Below are 15713 nucleotides of genomic sequence, written 5' to 3' on the forward strand. Positions count from 1 at the left end.
CTCCTATTCATTTTGAAAACTTCATCCCAAATGAGCTCTCAGTAAGTTTCCTTCTGTCTTTGTCCTTGTTTGCACAGCTTATTTTGTAATAGTAGTCTCCGGAAACTACTGGCGGGACACAACCAGCTGACAAGGCTTCCCGAAAGGCTAGAAAGAACCTCAGTGGAGGTCTTGGATGTGCAGCACAACCAGCTCCTGGAGCTGCCACCCAACCTTCTGATGAAGGCCGACAGGTAAAGCTGCTGGTTTGTTTTGGTTGTTCATCGACTTGTAAGACGCCCCCTAATTAGCATTCTTTTCTTAGGTGATCTCAGACCATTTAAAGTGGACTTTGTGACTGTCTATCTGTCCTAGATTTATGAAGAAAATGGTATTGCCAGCCACTTCTGTCACCATTTTGTAGGAAATAGAGGCAGGAATATCCTAGAGAGTCTTTCTTAATTTCTCTGCTTCTTTAATTTTGATTCTTTAAGTGGGTTGAGTTGTGCGTAAGCGTGAGCTGTGGAGGTGTCGGTATAAAAACAAGGGTGGGAAGTTTGCTGCCTGGTCAAAACTTGTGCAGCCCGCTCTAGGCTTAGTGTAATTACCTTAGGATTCTCTGTTCTTGCTTTCACATATTTATGACTTTGGGTGACAGAGATAGATTTTCCTAGAGTTTTACTTTTTTTTTTTTTTTTTTACCAATTGTCTTATCTTTACCACAGGTTTACCCTTGCATTTAAACTATTTTCTTTTTGAACGAAGAGAATTTTTCTAAATAACTTGTTTACTAAGTATTTAAAGAAATTGTTCCCATCCACAGTATAGGAGGGTTCCTTTCTAAGATGTTCAATAAATATTTGTTTAATGAAAGGTAAAAAATTTAAGGAATTTTAAATACTACCCTTGATCTTGGATTTGCATTTTTTTCTTTCTCTCCTTTTCCTTTTTCAAAAAAATCTTTTTATCAAGATGTAACTTACAGTCAAAAAGTGTACAACTCTTGAGCATACTGCTCAGTGAACTTCTACATACATATATACCCCATAACCATCGCCCAGATCAAGATAGAGAACATGTCCAGCATTCCTTTCCTTTTCCTTTGTTTTCCTCATTTTAAAAAAAATTTATTCTCTGTACTTAATGTAAGTTACAATGAATTCCTACTGGTATAATTATTGAGAAGTAATGGAATTGTGGGGAAATCGGATTGTTACATTGTAATTGACTGGTGCTAAGTCATTCCCCTGACAAAAAGAACAATATTTCAAGATAATTTAAAGAATTGTTCTTGCTTTTGCATTCATATCAAAGGACAATGTACAGCCTGTGGGTAGCTCTAGACCTGTTTCTTATTGTTATGAATACTGTAGGATTTGGTTTCTTCCCCTGCGGGAGAATTCTATGTTATGTTGTAGCCTTGTGTTTTCTTTCATAAGGCTAACTAGGGAAAATTTGGGTGCAGTTTTATAATGAGAATCCACTTGTTCTCCTGGGGGATCTACACTGAATCGGTAGAAACCAAAAGGGAGACGGATTCGGGTTTTAGGAGTCTTTGAGTGAGATAAAACCATTTTTGAATCTGAGTCTTATAAGATCATGGCTAGTAGAGTAGGTAAATAGTGCTGGAACTCTCCAATAGATAATAATCATTCTTTATTCATTTCTGAGAATTTTATTTTAAAGGGGCACTTGAATATGTTTTTCATTCTCTAGAGGCGTCCCTAAGCAGTCATTGAGTCTCCCTGGTGCCAGCCAAATCTGACAATGTGTGCCTGAGGTCGCTCACAGTGTGGTCCAGGAGACTGTGTGTTCATGTTCAGATGAGCAGTTGCGAGGGGGCAACTTTAACTTAGATTGTTCCACAGGCAATTCTGCTGACTCCCAGGGTCGAGAACCGCTGCATGGACTGTTGACTTTGTGGCCCTGCGCAGGTTTTCCCTTGTTGTCTATTCTGTACAGTCCCAAATGGAATCTGTATGTTGGAAAAGGGGTGATTGTATGAACTAGAATATTTCTGGTCATGCAGTATGGAAAATTTAGGACCTGAATTGAGCCACTGAAAGGGAACATTGCTATCAAGGAGAGCAGAATAAGCTGAGCCCACAGTGTAAGCTAAAGGCATTTAGGCAGAAATACCCTAGTCTGAATAAATGGGCCTATCCAGAGCCAGCTGCATTTTGGAAAATAGGGGCTGGTGCGGGGGAAGTAGGCAGCCTCTGTAGGTCTTGGGAGGAGGGCAGGCCGTGCCAGATGCCCTTCCAGCACAGGGAGTGCTGGAGTAAGGGGCTGAGTGAATTAGAAAGAGCAAGCATCCTGCTTTTATTTTATGAGAGAAAAGCAAATGACCAAAAGAGGCAGAAGTAAGAAACTTTTCCAAGAAGGCATATTCCAGTGCCTTTGTTTTCCAAGCAATGCAATAACCCCATCTCCAGCCTCGTGTAGCAACTGACCTTGTCATGACTCTGAGTCAGAAAGGTTAAAGAGGTTTGGTTCTCTCAGGCAGATAGGGTCATAAAGAGGGTGGGGTAAAGTCAATGAGATCTTTTTTGAACAACATTCTTGTATTATTTCATTTGTTGGAAGACAAGAAAGATAGAACTTTTTAAAATTGAAATGTAGTTGACTTTTACAATATTATATTAATTTAAGGTAGACAGCATAGTGATTTGCTATTTCTGTAGATTACACATCATACAGAGTTATGATAAAAATATTGACTCTCTTCCCTATGCTTTACCAAACTATTTACTGCTTCTTAAAGGGATAATACTTTTTCTATTTATCCCCTTTCCAAAACCTAAATAACTGAGGTTTTCTCTATCTAAATTTAAAAAAAAATTTTAATCGAGGCATAATTTACATTCAGGAAAATGTAGAGCTACTGTATATTTGGTTTGATTAGCTTGAGGGGAAGGAATAAACTACTACTGACTATTGTGGGAGCAGGTCAACCTAGAAAACATGAAGCTTAAAATATTAAAAGAGGGCTTTTTAGTATTAAAAGAGGGTTTTTTAGGAAAGAATCTTTACAAGCTCTTTGCAGGTGGTTTCAGTTGTGATTTGTTTTCATTTACATGGTTCAGGATGGCCAGTGTCTTACTGACCTTGTAAGTTTAAGTCACTGTGCTGGGTACTGCAGGGGATTGAAAAATGACTAACATCGGTATTACCCTCAAGGAGCTTACAACCTAATGCCGAGCTTAAAATAACTGCATAATAAACTGTAATAAAAGGTGGGGTTGAGAGGGTAAAGGAGAAGGAAAATGATAGGATTGGTTTTAATTTAGGCTCCTGGTATGAAGAACAGCACTTGGTTGTATAATACAGGGCTTTGTGTTTGGCAGATAGCCCCAGGCAGTAATGAAACTGCTTCAATTCTCCTTCCATTCAGTTTGCTCCATAATACAAATCTTACAAAACATATAGATGCTCATTTTTTCTTTTTTCTTTTTTTTTTTTGTGGTAATAAATTATTGTTACCAGTTCTGTGTTTGGTTATATAACTGATGAAAAAGCTTGAATACAAGTCTTCATAAGTTAAAAATGGTTTTGTTTGTTCTCTCAGTAGAACTTGTGCTTGGAAGCTTCATGAGAACTGTCAGAAAAACATGTTTTATTGGACACAGCAAAAGGCTGAACTTAAACTCTCTTTCTAAGGAGATTTCTTTAGCTCTGAATCTTTCTACTAAAACACAGTGTCATGGTTTTGATTATATAATATTGTCTCTGAGATATTACAGCTTTAGAATGGTGTATTTTAATCTGCTTTACCTGGTAGCAGGTAACCAGATAAGAGAGGAGAATCTACTTTAAATTAGATGACTTTTAGTGATATCTTTATCTTCCTCTGAAAACTTCAGACCGATTTTATTAAAATTCTTATGACCTGAATCAACAATTTAAGTTTATGAGTTTACCCTCCATATTCTTCTTTGAGTTCTGTTTCTTTTGACTGGCAGCTCAAAAACTATAGACAGATGTAAAATATGTTAGACCATATTTGCTGAGAAGTTGACTGTGATTTTGTATCTTGTGGTCAGGGCAGGATTTGGTTCTGTGAGGGGAACTGGCAAGTATTCTAATCTGGATCTTACCGGCCTAGATCTCTCATCTTATCCCTTTTTGCTTAAAGTTGAGAATTTTCTTGATGGAAACCCCCAAAAGAGTTTCAGATAATCAGTTTTCATCAACAGATGGGCAAGAGTGGGAGTAGATATTCCCCGTGGGTCACCAAGTTGGATGGATGAGGTACTGCCATCCTTCTGTCCTTTCTGAAATCTCGGCAATGGCTGGTTCCCTGTCCGTTTCACATATGCACTCTCACATCATGGCCAGAGAGCTGCTCCTGATGAGGTCAGTCACAATGGGCCCTTTAAAGGAGAGTTATAGATTCCTATTGTGGGTGGGGATTAGGGTCTGTTTTTATCCTTGGTTGGAACAGAACAAGGTATTTTCAGGGGATGGGAATGGGGAGAGTGTATGTGCAAATGAAGTACATGGTAATTATTAAAATATCCCCGGAGTATTAGTCACATTACAGACCATAAGTTTTAGTGACTCAGACAGAATATGTGTAAATATCAAGGGGACTAAAAGGGAATAGAAAATTTGGGAAAGCGTGATCGATTAACCATGACAACTGGTGGCTTTTGGCAAAGATAGATATTTCTGGCATTTTGAAAAGCTAAGTTATGCCTACACTATTTTTCCTAAGGGGAGAGAGCTATCTTGGGAAGTTCTGATGTTTTGAGAGCCGTAGTGAAATAAAATAGTGTTTCTCAGAGTGTGTTCAGAATCCCCTAGATTACTTACTAGACATGCAGATTTCTGGCCCTTATCTCAGTTCTACTGACTCAGCTTGGCCAATCATCAGAATTCTTAACTCTATAGATTTTTGAAGACTTACGCTGACCTACTTAATAAGAATATCTGGGAGTTGAAGTTGAGAATCACATACCTTCAGGAACAAAGGCACAACATCACTTCTATGTGTTTTTACCAGAAATGCATCCCATTATTCTAAATTCTAATGATGATAAAACATCAAACAAATCTAAATTAAGACTGATTAGAGAGACAAATGAGGCATGATAAGGAAATGGAATGTGCGATCCTAAATTGGATTCTGGACCAGATAGAGAACATCAGTGGTATAATTGATGAAATTAGGATATCTCCAGATTAATTTATAGTGTTACATCAATGTTAACTAATTCTTAATTAATTATACTTAATTTTTAAAATTAATTCTTTTCGAGTTCTTGTTCAACAGTTCATACATCTGTGTAACCTTTCTTCCTTTGCTCTGTAGGCTTATGATCTTTACTGCCCAAGCCAGGCAGATTTTCAGATCTTTCAAAATAATAGTGTGTGAGTTCTGTTAGGCTATACGTACGTACTTTCTCTTCACATGCAATCCTCACTATTAGGTGATGTTGCTAGACAATGAATAATAGGCGTCCTTTTTTCAAACTGATAAGTGAGGTGTAGTAATTTAGTGGGTTTCTACCAGCACTTAAAAAAATGGCATAGAAAATATCAGTGTAAGATAGAGTAAGGTTAAGTATTGTTTCAAGAAACTTTTGTTTCATTTACACATGTATATGTCGCATCTGTACTGGGTGGTCACGTAAAATGTATTTTGTACTCTTGGTTGCCATTAATGAAAAGTTTGAAAGCCCCTGCTTTAAGAGCTATCAGTCTTCTGAAGATATCAATAGATGAAATTGTCAAAAGCGTTGTGTTGTATGGACAAATGATAAGGAATTTAGAGCATTTTGTTTGGCACCTCTGGAAGATTTGGGGGGCCAGAAATCAGGGAGTTGTATATAAGTCAAAGAATTTTGCTGTGCTTAGGGTCTTAACCTTTTGCATTTTCAATAGACTTACAAGTCCCAGTACTGATGTGCAGAAAAATCATTTGAATGCAGAATGCCTGGTACGCCTGCAAATAGGTAGACCTGTTGTGGTACCAAATCCTGTGCTTTGTTTCAGGACAGAATTTGGCTGTAAAAGTTAAGGGTGTGCTGGGAATTACTGAAAAACAAAAACAAAACAAAAAAACCTAGATGAGCTAGAACAGACGGAACAGAATGTGCCAGGGAAGAAGAGAGTAATTGCTCAAGAAGCAAGGAGTGGATTTGTCTCACTGCTGTCATGGGCAACTTTCCAACTGCTTCAGGGCAGGAGTTGTATGTGAGTCTTTTCTCTACAAGGTTTGCACTTCCTGCTAAGAAAAGTTTTTGAGTACTGTGCTATTTATTAAGTTATTTTAGGAATGGAGTTTGAAGCGCTGTGCACATGTGGCCTTCACACTACCCAGCAGGTGCCCTGCTTGGCCTCCAGCTTTTTTGGAGAAGGCCTATGAAAATGTCCTCAGGAGAGTTTTATTATTACTGTTTTTATCAGTTGAATTTTGTTAGGAAATAGTGGACTCTAAGATTGGTGAGATCTGGGTTTATTTCTGGCTCTGACACTAATTACTATTTAACAGCAGCCAGGTAATTTGACTTTTCTCAGCTTCAGTTTGTCTTCTGTGAAATATAAGGGGGGCATCTCTGGGATGTTGGGAGAATCAAGTGAAACAGGAAATAGGAAGGAGCTGTGGTCTCTAGAGAGCACTTTACAAATGAGAAAAAGTGATATGTTACTGCTTTTCTCTAATAATTATAAGAGGGTTGCATAGTGAAGAGGGTTCTATGGATGAAACTCTCATGGCACATTAAACAAGTCTTTTATAGAGTTATTACAAAAACCTATAAGGGAAAAGCTTGAGGAAGTTCTCTCATATCATACTGAGTTGAGACCAAACTCAGTGCTTTAGGAATTTAGTTTTGGGGAGGCTTTGAAAGCAGGGGGTGGGGTTATACACCATATTTATTGAGTAAAACCGTTACCCATACTGGAGAAATTGTACAAAATTAAAGTAGTTGCTCATTCTGATGGAAATACAACACCCAGACGATTAAACCAACTTAATTTGCCTCCTGCTGAAACGTGAGGTTGTGGGACAGGTATTTTATTTTTAAAAGGATTGGTATTGAATTTAATTTCCCGGAGACTATTATAATCAAAAATGTTTTTAGCCCAATTGTTTGCTCTTTGACTGTTAACTAACACGATGATTCAATCAGGCTTTATTCAATTCAAACTAAATCCTTTGGAACCAGCCCATGTAGTTTCAACTTAGTTTCATTTCCTGGAGTGGAGGGTGCAGGATTCCCTCCCCTCCCCTCCCCCCCCCCCCGTTTCCCATAAAGAGTATAAACTTCAATACAGGCAAATTTCAACAAGATGAGAGGACAAGTCTTTTTGGAAATCCCTCTCTTCCCTTCATCAGATGTGGTAAGGAGTTTTTAAAGTCCCTTGTGCAGTTTTCTAGGTGAGCATTCACTAGTCAGTCTTTTTTCCTTTCAAAGCAACTTTCCCTCTTTTTCTGGCCTAAAAATATGCAAATATTCATGAGTTAATTTCTTTCTTTTCTTTTCATGTATCTATAACTACATATTTCCTAGAGAATTGTATTTTAATGAGATAGTCAGAGTTTCCCAGCCAACCCCATTGCAAGTTGTTTTAGGGCAATGCATTTTAATTTTTTCTAATTCTACACTGAAGGAATCTTAACAGGGTATTTAAGTCAGGTGATACAAATGAGACTGGTAAAAGTACTTTAAAGAACTATGGTGCTGGAAGGGGTTTCCTTCCTATGTCAGAACCATTTCAGAAACTGCATGAATGACCTTTATTTTCTTCTCTGTAGCACACACGACTATAATTTCCCATGACTATTTATGGTCTGTACAGACTTTTTCTTTTCTTTTTTTTGTACAGCCTTTTTCTAACTTCCTTTTTTTTTTTTAATGTCAACGGAATACATGTTTCTTTAATGGAAAATGTTCTATTTTGGGGAAGCTGCTTTTCCTTAGATAAGTAGTGGAGTTGGGCCGTGTGTGTGTAAGTGTGTGGAGGTCGCAAGATTGGAGAGTATTAACTTAGTGGACTGAGGGCCTGGGATGACAGTTTTGGTGATGACGCCCGAATACAAAGCTTTCTTTTTATCCAAGATTAAAAATAACTGTACCTGGTATTCCAGAGTCTTCCTTTTTAAGGAAGATTTTATTCTTTTTTACTAACATATGGTAAAATAGTCCTGAATTGAATGCTGAACATTTCAAACCTGGGTGGTTTTGAAACGAGAAAGGCAGTTCGTTAACAGGGTAGTTCTAGGTAAGGGGTGGGGGACAAGTCAGCTTTGACCTTGGCAACCATGGCAGGTGAGTCCTGTGGGCTGGACGCTCTCCACGCTCGGGTCACTGCAGCTTCACTATGGAACACACGTGGTGGAGATCCACTGTGAAGCAGCAGGGTTGTCTGCCCGTGAGCCGTGCACAGTTCCTGCTCTGTCCTTCCTTCCCTTTCCAGTGATTTGGAACCTGATCGCAGCAAGGATTCTGTTTCAGTTCCCCAGCTTTGCATTTTGCATTTATCTGTGTTTCACAATATACAGTTTTTGACAGTTTTAGTTATCTCAGGTGTAAAAACATTCTTCATAGTTTAGCTATTGTTCACTCTATCATTTGGATAACTGGTAGCATATCCATCTTGTTTTAATGTAAATTTTATTGAAGTATAATATAGATACAGAAAAGGGGCCATATCGTAACTGTAGCACTTGATAAATTTTCTCAAAGTGAACACACTCATGTGACCAGCACTCAGATCAAGAACCAGAATGTTATCATATTGGAAAAATTAGAAGCTGTCTCCTAGACACTGCTTCCCTTCCCTGACTTCTAATACCACAGATAAGTTTTACCTGATTTTGAACTCTATAATTAGGGAATCATGCAGTGTATCCTCTGGTATCTGGCTTCTTTTACTCAATATTATATTTGTGAGATTCATCCTATTGATACCTGTAGTTGTTCTTCATTTTCACTACTACATAGTATTACATTATTTTACTACAGAGTAAATGATCCCTTGCAGTTGTGAATGTATGTCAGTAAAATATGGTTTGGGCATCATACTGAAAAGGACTTAGTCACTACGTGATTTAGTTGTATTGTGATCTAATGTCTAATTATTTTATTACTATAAGAGCTCTTTTATTTTAAAATAGGCAATTGTTTTTCTCTTTCTTAAGACAGAATATTAATTTTATCTTATCACTATCCCTTCGACTCCCCACCAGCTATAAAATTAATCACTTTCTCTCACCTTTGTGCTTCCATAAAAATTGATTTCTCTGTGTAGTTAACACATACAGATAGCTACTGTGTTCATTATGGACAGTGGAGTCACATATCTGTATGCCTGCCAAAGCCAAGACCTATCTTTTTTTTGTTTTAAACTTTTTATTTTATATTGGAGTATAGCCGATTAACAATGTTGTGATAGTTTCAGGTGCACAAAGCAACTCAGCCCTACATATAGATGTATCTGTTCTCCCCCAGACTCCCCTCCCATCCAGGCTGCCACATAACATTGAGCAGAGTTCCCTGTGCTATATGGTAGGTCCTTGTTGGTTATCCTTTTTAAATACAGCAGTGTGTACATGTCAATCCCAAACTCCCTGACTATCCCTTCCCTCCACCCTTCCTCCCGCTAACCATAAGTTCATTCTCTAAGTCTGTGAGTCCGTTTCTATTTTGTAAATACGTTCATTTGTATCATCTCTTTTTAGATTCTGCATATAAGTGGTATCATACGATATTTCTCTTTCTCTGTCTGACTTACTTCACTCAGTATGACAATCTCTAGGTCCATCCATGTTCCTGCAAATGGCATTATTTGATTCTTTTTTATGGCTAGGTAATATTCCATTGTATATATATACACCACATCTTTATCCATTGCTCTGTCGATGGACATTTAGGTTGCTTCCATGCCAAGACCTACCTTTAGATTCATGTTTCTAAACCCAGTTTCTAATATGCCAGTTATCAATCAGAAAAATTCTAGGTTTGTTGAAGATTCTGGACTAGACCTGTGGCTTATCAGTGGGATTCTGTTGCATTTTTGTCATTGTAGCCTGAGATTCCTGAATGCATCTGCAAACAAACTGGAAACCCTTCCTCCAGCCACACTTTCTGAAGAGACAAACAGCGTCTTACAGGAGTTGTACTTGACGAATAACAACCTCACAGATAAATGTGTACCCTTATTAACAGGACACCCCCATCTGAAGATTCTTCACATGGCCTATAACCGACTTCAGAGTTTTCCAGCAAGGTAAAAGAAGATTACAGAGTGACATCCTTCATTGCATTTCTGAAAATGGATTCATAGATGGAAAGGCAAAAACTAACATGTTTATTTCCCAGATAATGTAAAGCTTGTTCCTCCTGATTCTGATTCACAGTGTCTTTTATATAAGCCAGTGTCAGCATTCCCCTAAAGAGAAGTGTGTTCATTTTTCTAATATGAATGTATCCAAGGACCCAATTGCTAGAATGTTCTTATGATTTTGAAATAAGGCATGTCATCTAGCAGGTATATTTTTTCTTTTGCTTCCTTTTAACCAGCCAAATAAAAAAAAAAAAGATTAACCTAGTATGATGTGTGAGAATTAGAACATAAACTAGGAACCTGAAGGCTCTCAATTAGCTAATAGCTTTTGTATTTATGCTTATGGTATAGAAAGCAATGGTGACCTGTGCATTCTTAGAAACTGTGACACTACAAATAATTTATGGCTTTTAGAAAATTCTACTTTTAAGTCTATTTTAATTTTAATTTCTAATTTTGGGGAGCAGTGGCATTGTATCTTGCTTTGAGTGAAGCTTTAACAAGTTAGGTCTTAGAACTCACACCCACACATCAAAGAAGCAAACACTAACCCCTCTGGTATTCTGCTGCTAACTGCGACTTAGCACTGGGCCAAAGCAAAATACGGGGACAGCCTCCCTCTGCTAGCGTCAAGGATACCAGTCTGTTGAAACCCTTACTAAAGGAGGGAGGCCCAAATATGCATTGACTTCAAGTATTACTCTATTTTTGTAGTATACATTTATTTCTTTACTTTTTCCCCCTCATTTGATGTTACTGATAAAGCTTTTCTTTCTTTCTTTTTTTTCTTTTAATGTACTTTTCTTTTACTGTGGAATGAGATGTTATTTTTGGAAGAAAACATAGTCGTCACATAACAATAATATCTCTGAAAGGGCTCATGGTCCTCATTTGATGGTGAATGACTAAGGCCAGCAGGAGAAATGATCATCAGCTCAAATTCTGAGGGTATCCCCCAGTGACCCATGCCAGTAGTAATCACCCTAACTACAGAGAATTTTTTTGACCACCTCCTTTCTATGCTGAGGGATAGAAATTTCTTTGACATGTTTTCTTTCTTGGACCTGATGTCTATACTCTCAATCTTTTTTCGTGCCTGTTACTCATTGGTTTCTCCACATTTCTTCTCACAATATGATGACAACATATTCAAATAATAATCTTACAAATTCAGGCTATCACAGATGGATTACTTCACAGTCTGTGCATACAGTGTTGTTTGTAGCACATCCTAATACCATGTTGAATGTTTATGATATTAAAAGATCTGATTTCATAAGATAAAAACTTAGTTCTTGTATCTTCGGCATATATTTATTTTCAAGTAAGCAAATAAGGTAAGCTTTATTTTTGAGAGAAAACAGAAAGAAAAGCGATAAACTGTTTCTTGCTAAATTTTTTAAAAGGTTTATTGTGACAAATGAAACCACAGCAAGGAGAGGAGATACCAATAACTCTAAACTAAATGATTTAGATTGTAAGTTTGAGTTGCACTCACTGGGAATCCTGCACTTGTTAGATTCCACCTTCACAAGTGGTGGGAAAAGGGCCAGAGGAGTGATAGATGCATTATAGGTTTGTAGAGGCAGAGGGCTTTTTCCCTCCAGATTTACAGAAAATACAAGAAACCCTAATTCTGGAGTTTTTTTTATTGAGTTACTGTAATTATTGATTAATGTAATTAAATAGTAATTCTACATTATAGGTTAAGATTGAACAATACAAGACATTCTTAAACAAAAGTGTTAAATTACATTAGGACTTGTTATTAAGGTAAGATGAGAAAGATTCTTTCTTTGTAGGTGTTTAGCAGGAGTTGAGAGAAATTTCTTTTGGGTCCAGATTGAATTTGGGCATTGCCAGAGGTCAAGAGATGATCCAGATCACCTTCCAGCATCCTACTCCTCATGACCGCCTTGTTATCACGAGGGATGTCCAAGGAATTTGGGGAGTGGGGTTTCAGGAGAAAGCATATCTTCATATAAACCATACCCTTCTCTACTCTGTATATTCCCTTGAGGTTTCAGTGCCAATACGAAGAAATAATACTCTCACACTTTTAAAGCACATAGATTAGATTAAGGCCAACTTTTGACCCATTTGGGTAGGATTTTCACTGGAGTTCAGGCTAAGCACATAGTAAAGTGATTGTTGTCAGGGTAACTCAATTCACACAGAGTTTTCATAGGGAAAGGACGTCCATTTTTCTTCTTGTTGCCAATTCAAAAAGCTGAAGTTAAGAGTTTTTGTTTTGTAGTAAGAAAGGAGGTATCAAAATACTTTGATACTCAAAAACAGTAGTGAAAAGCTTGTCTGTTAAAATGACTAGTGCAAGTGAATCTTTAAAGAATCTTCAGAGTCACAGTAAATTACCTTTTGGTTCTCATTATCTATTATTTTCTTTCTAAATTACTTTGTGACCTGCCCACCCTTGGATTTTCTCTTTTTCAGTAAAATGGCAAAGCTGGAGGAACTTGAAGAAATTGACATCAGTGGGAATAAACTGAAGGCCGTCCCGACAACTATCATGAATTGCAGGCGCATGCACACGGCGATTGCTCACTCCAACTGCATCGAAGTCTTTCCTGAAGTTATGCAGCTCCCAGAAATCAAGGTACGTGGGTCGATTCCATAAACTCCAAGCTTCAGGTCCACAAAGAGACTTGTTTTCTCTAGTTCATCAGTTCAGGATGTTCGCACCTTTGTTGGATTTCCTCAGAATGAAGACTTCTCTGTTGTCCTTGCTCCATCCTTCCTCAGCACTGGGCTACACCTCTGAGTCGGCAGAGGGAAAAAAAAAAACAAACAAAAAAACAGTGATCAAAAAACACTGGACTGGGAGTGGGGAACATTGTATTCTGGGCTCTGTCCCTAACTAGCCACACAGCCACCTAACTCTTTCCCATCTGTCTAACAATACTTGTCCTGCTTATTTCCAGGGTGGTTATGAGACTCAGAGACTGAATCAGGTTTGATAGCAGTTTGAAATAGTTAACAGTACCTCTGCACACCCCTCCCCACAACTCCCCTAATTAAATAGCATCCATCACCGCAGCACCCAATTAGTAATAATTCCCTATATAGATGTAGTCTCATTACTGTTACCGTTACCAAACATTCACTTCAATTTAATGAAACCTGACAGAATAGATAGTATTCCCATTTGGTAGGTGAGGAAACTGAGGTGCTGAAAAGAAAGTGGTTTCTATAAACTGAAGACAGCAAATTGGTGGCAGAGACATTCTGCAGTTCCTGTCTCCTGACTCAGGGCAGTCTCATCGGATGAAACCAGTTCACTAGAATGAAAACCATCCAACAACTTTTTTTTTTTTTTTTTTTTTTTTGCGGTACGCGGGCCTCTCACTGTTGTGGCCTCTCCCGTTGCAGAGCACAGGCTCCGGACGCGCAGGCTCAGCAGCCATGGCTCACGGGCCCAGTCGCTCCGCAGCATGTGGGATCTTCCCGGACCGGGGCACGAACCTGTGTCGCCTGCTTCGGCAGGCGGACTCTCAACCACTGCGCCACCAGGGAAGCCCCCAACAACTTTTTATTCTTTTTTTTTGAGCAAAGAGTAAGAAGTTCTTTCATTTTGCATTTTAGCATTTCTGATGATTAGTTTTGTGCTTAATAAAAAATAATTCTGGTTATAGACAAGGAGCATATTCTAATCTCCTATTTGAAGACACTTTGAATAGCATGAATAATTTTTCACCACAGGAGTTTTGTACATTTACATGGTTGAGGTGTGTACAAGTCATTTGATAAGTGTGTGCATGTGTGTGTGTGCTTAAGCCATGAAATATTTTACTGTGAGCGCACTGTCACCTCATACATGACCGTGTCATTTTAGAATACTTACTGTTAACTAGGAGAAATATTTTATTTTTACTTTATATACCTTTAACAGTAGGTAAGAGGTGGGGCTCTGAAGGAAGACAGATCTAGAGGTGGATCCCAACTAAAAGCTGCTTAATTGCTCCGTTTCCTCATATGTAAAATGAGGGAAAGAACAGTGCTTCCTTTACAGTATTGCTGTGAGGATGAAATGAAATAATACATGTAAAGCATTTGAAATAGAAGTGGCACCTGGTAAGAGCTCTGTAAATGTTAACTATAATTAGTTACAAGACCTCGATGGAGTTCAACTCTGATGTTGATTATATGGAGCAACTGTTCTGGCTGATGATCCACAAAATCCAGGAAATCTGTCACTTAAGCAAATGCTTCTTTGCTTCCATCGCAGGAGCAGTGTTGACAGCTAAGCTTTCCAGAGGCTGCTCCACTGCCCATTACTCCGTGGTGGGGTGTGGTGTCTGTCACGGGGCCTCATTAAACAGGTCTCTGTGCACTGAGGCCTCGAGATTAACCTCCTGTTTGCTGGTCTTTCTGCACCTGTCTTTTAATGTTATATAACTCTTAATCGTAGATTCTTTTTTTTTTAAGTATCTGGTTTAAAATACAGATACAGATAGACGTTTAAACTTTTCAGGTTTTGACTAAATTTTGCAAAATACGAATGTTGCTCTATGAAAGCAAATCTTCTCTTAGACCCTTGCTTGGATTCCTGGGTTCTAAACTTGGTGCCCTCGTGTTTCCATTTAATTCCTTCCCCTGTAACCCTGCTTTACAGCTCCTTTTCAAATTTTACTTTTGGTATTACTTTTTTTTTTTTTTTTTACAGTTTTTCTTCTTTTGTTCTTTGATTTTTAACCCCAGATATTGTAGCTTAGCATTTTCCTTACGTTAAAAATGTCCAGTGTTTCTGACGCAGCTCTTCCATTACCAAGAGGTATTTTGTTGCTGGGGTTTTATTTGTGGGGGGTGGTGGTGCGGTGAGCAGTATCAAGTCTCCTTTATGTACAAAGTACAAACTTTGCAGCCCTGGACAGACGGTGGTATTGAAAAAGTAGTAGTTATGTTGTTTGAGAACTCCGAAATGATATTTTAGTGTTATTTCATATGAGAATACTTTAAGTTGCTATATAAGTATTTATGCAGATTTAAACCATCCAAGGGACTTCCCTGGCGGTCCAGTGGTTGAGACTTCGTGCTTGCAATGCGGGGGGCGCGGGTTCGATCCCTGGTTGGGGAACTAAGATTCCACATGCCGTGCAGTGTGGCCAAAAATAAATAAATAAACCATCCAAAAGAAAATTCCTGGTAAAAATATTTGCTGTAAACAGATGATAAAATACCTATGAGAGTCTTGACTGCAAACTGAGCCCTAAAGCATGTTTCTAATGGAAAAGAAATCATTTTTTTCCTAAGTTGAAATACTCCAGCCGCTATTAAAATATTATCATTGAGTTAATAATCCTAGATTGTATTCTTATTGCTTCTTGAAAATAAAGTACAATAATTGTAAAGTATTTCATAAAAGGTATGAAGATCATTGCAATTATAAACATTAACAGATGATTTAAAGAGGGATAAGATCCTGG

At 38.0% G+C, this 15713-nt stretch overlaps 1 protein-coding gene across 3 annotated transcripts in view; it reads left to right on the top strand.

The window, feature by feature from the left end:
* Positions 1–15713, top strand: part of PHLPP1 (PH domain and leucine rich repeat protein phosphatase 1) — a 217802-nt gene that overhangs the window by 169629 nt on the left and 32460 nt on the right. For 2 of the 3 annotated variants that reach the window (XM_089895283.1, XM_022584325.3), the window contains 3 exons: positions 78–233; positions 10015–10215; positions 12724–12886. In XM_089895283.1, the coding sequence (XP_089751409.1) occupies positions 78–233; positions 10015–10215; positions 12724–12886 (520 nt within the window). The remainder of the gene's footprint in view (positions 1–77; positions 234–10014; positions 10216–12723; positions 12887–15713) is intronic. The other variant, XM_089895284.1, reaches the window with a different exon arrangement.

Source organism: Delphinapterus leucas, chromosome 14, assembly GCF_059928025.1.
Source record: "Delphinapterus leucas isolate spDelLeu-1000000601 "Yukka" chromosome 14, BTC_Dleu_Yukka2, whole genome shotgun sequence".
Taxonomy (NCBI): domain Eukaryota; kingdom Metazoa; phylum Chordata; class Mammalia; order Artiodactyla; family Monodontidae; genus Delphinapterus; species Delphinapterus leucas.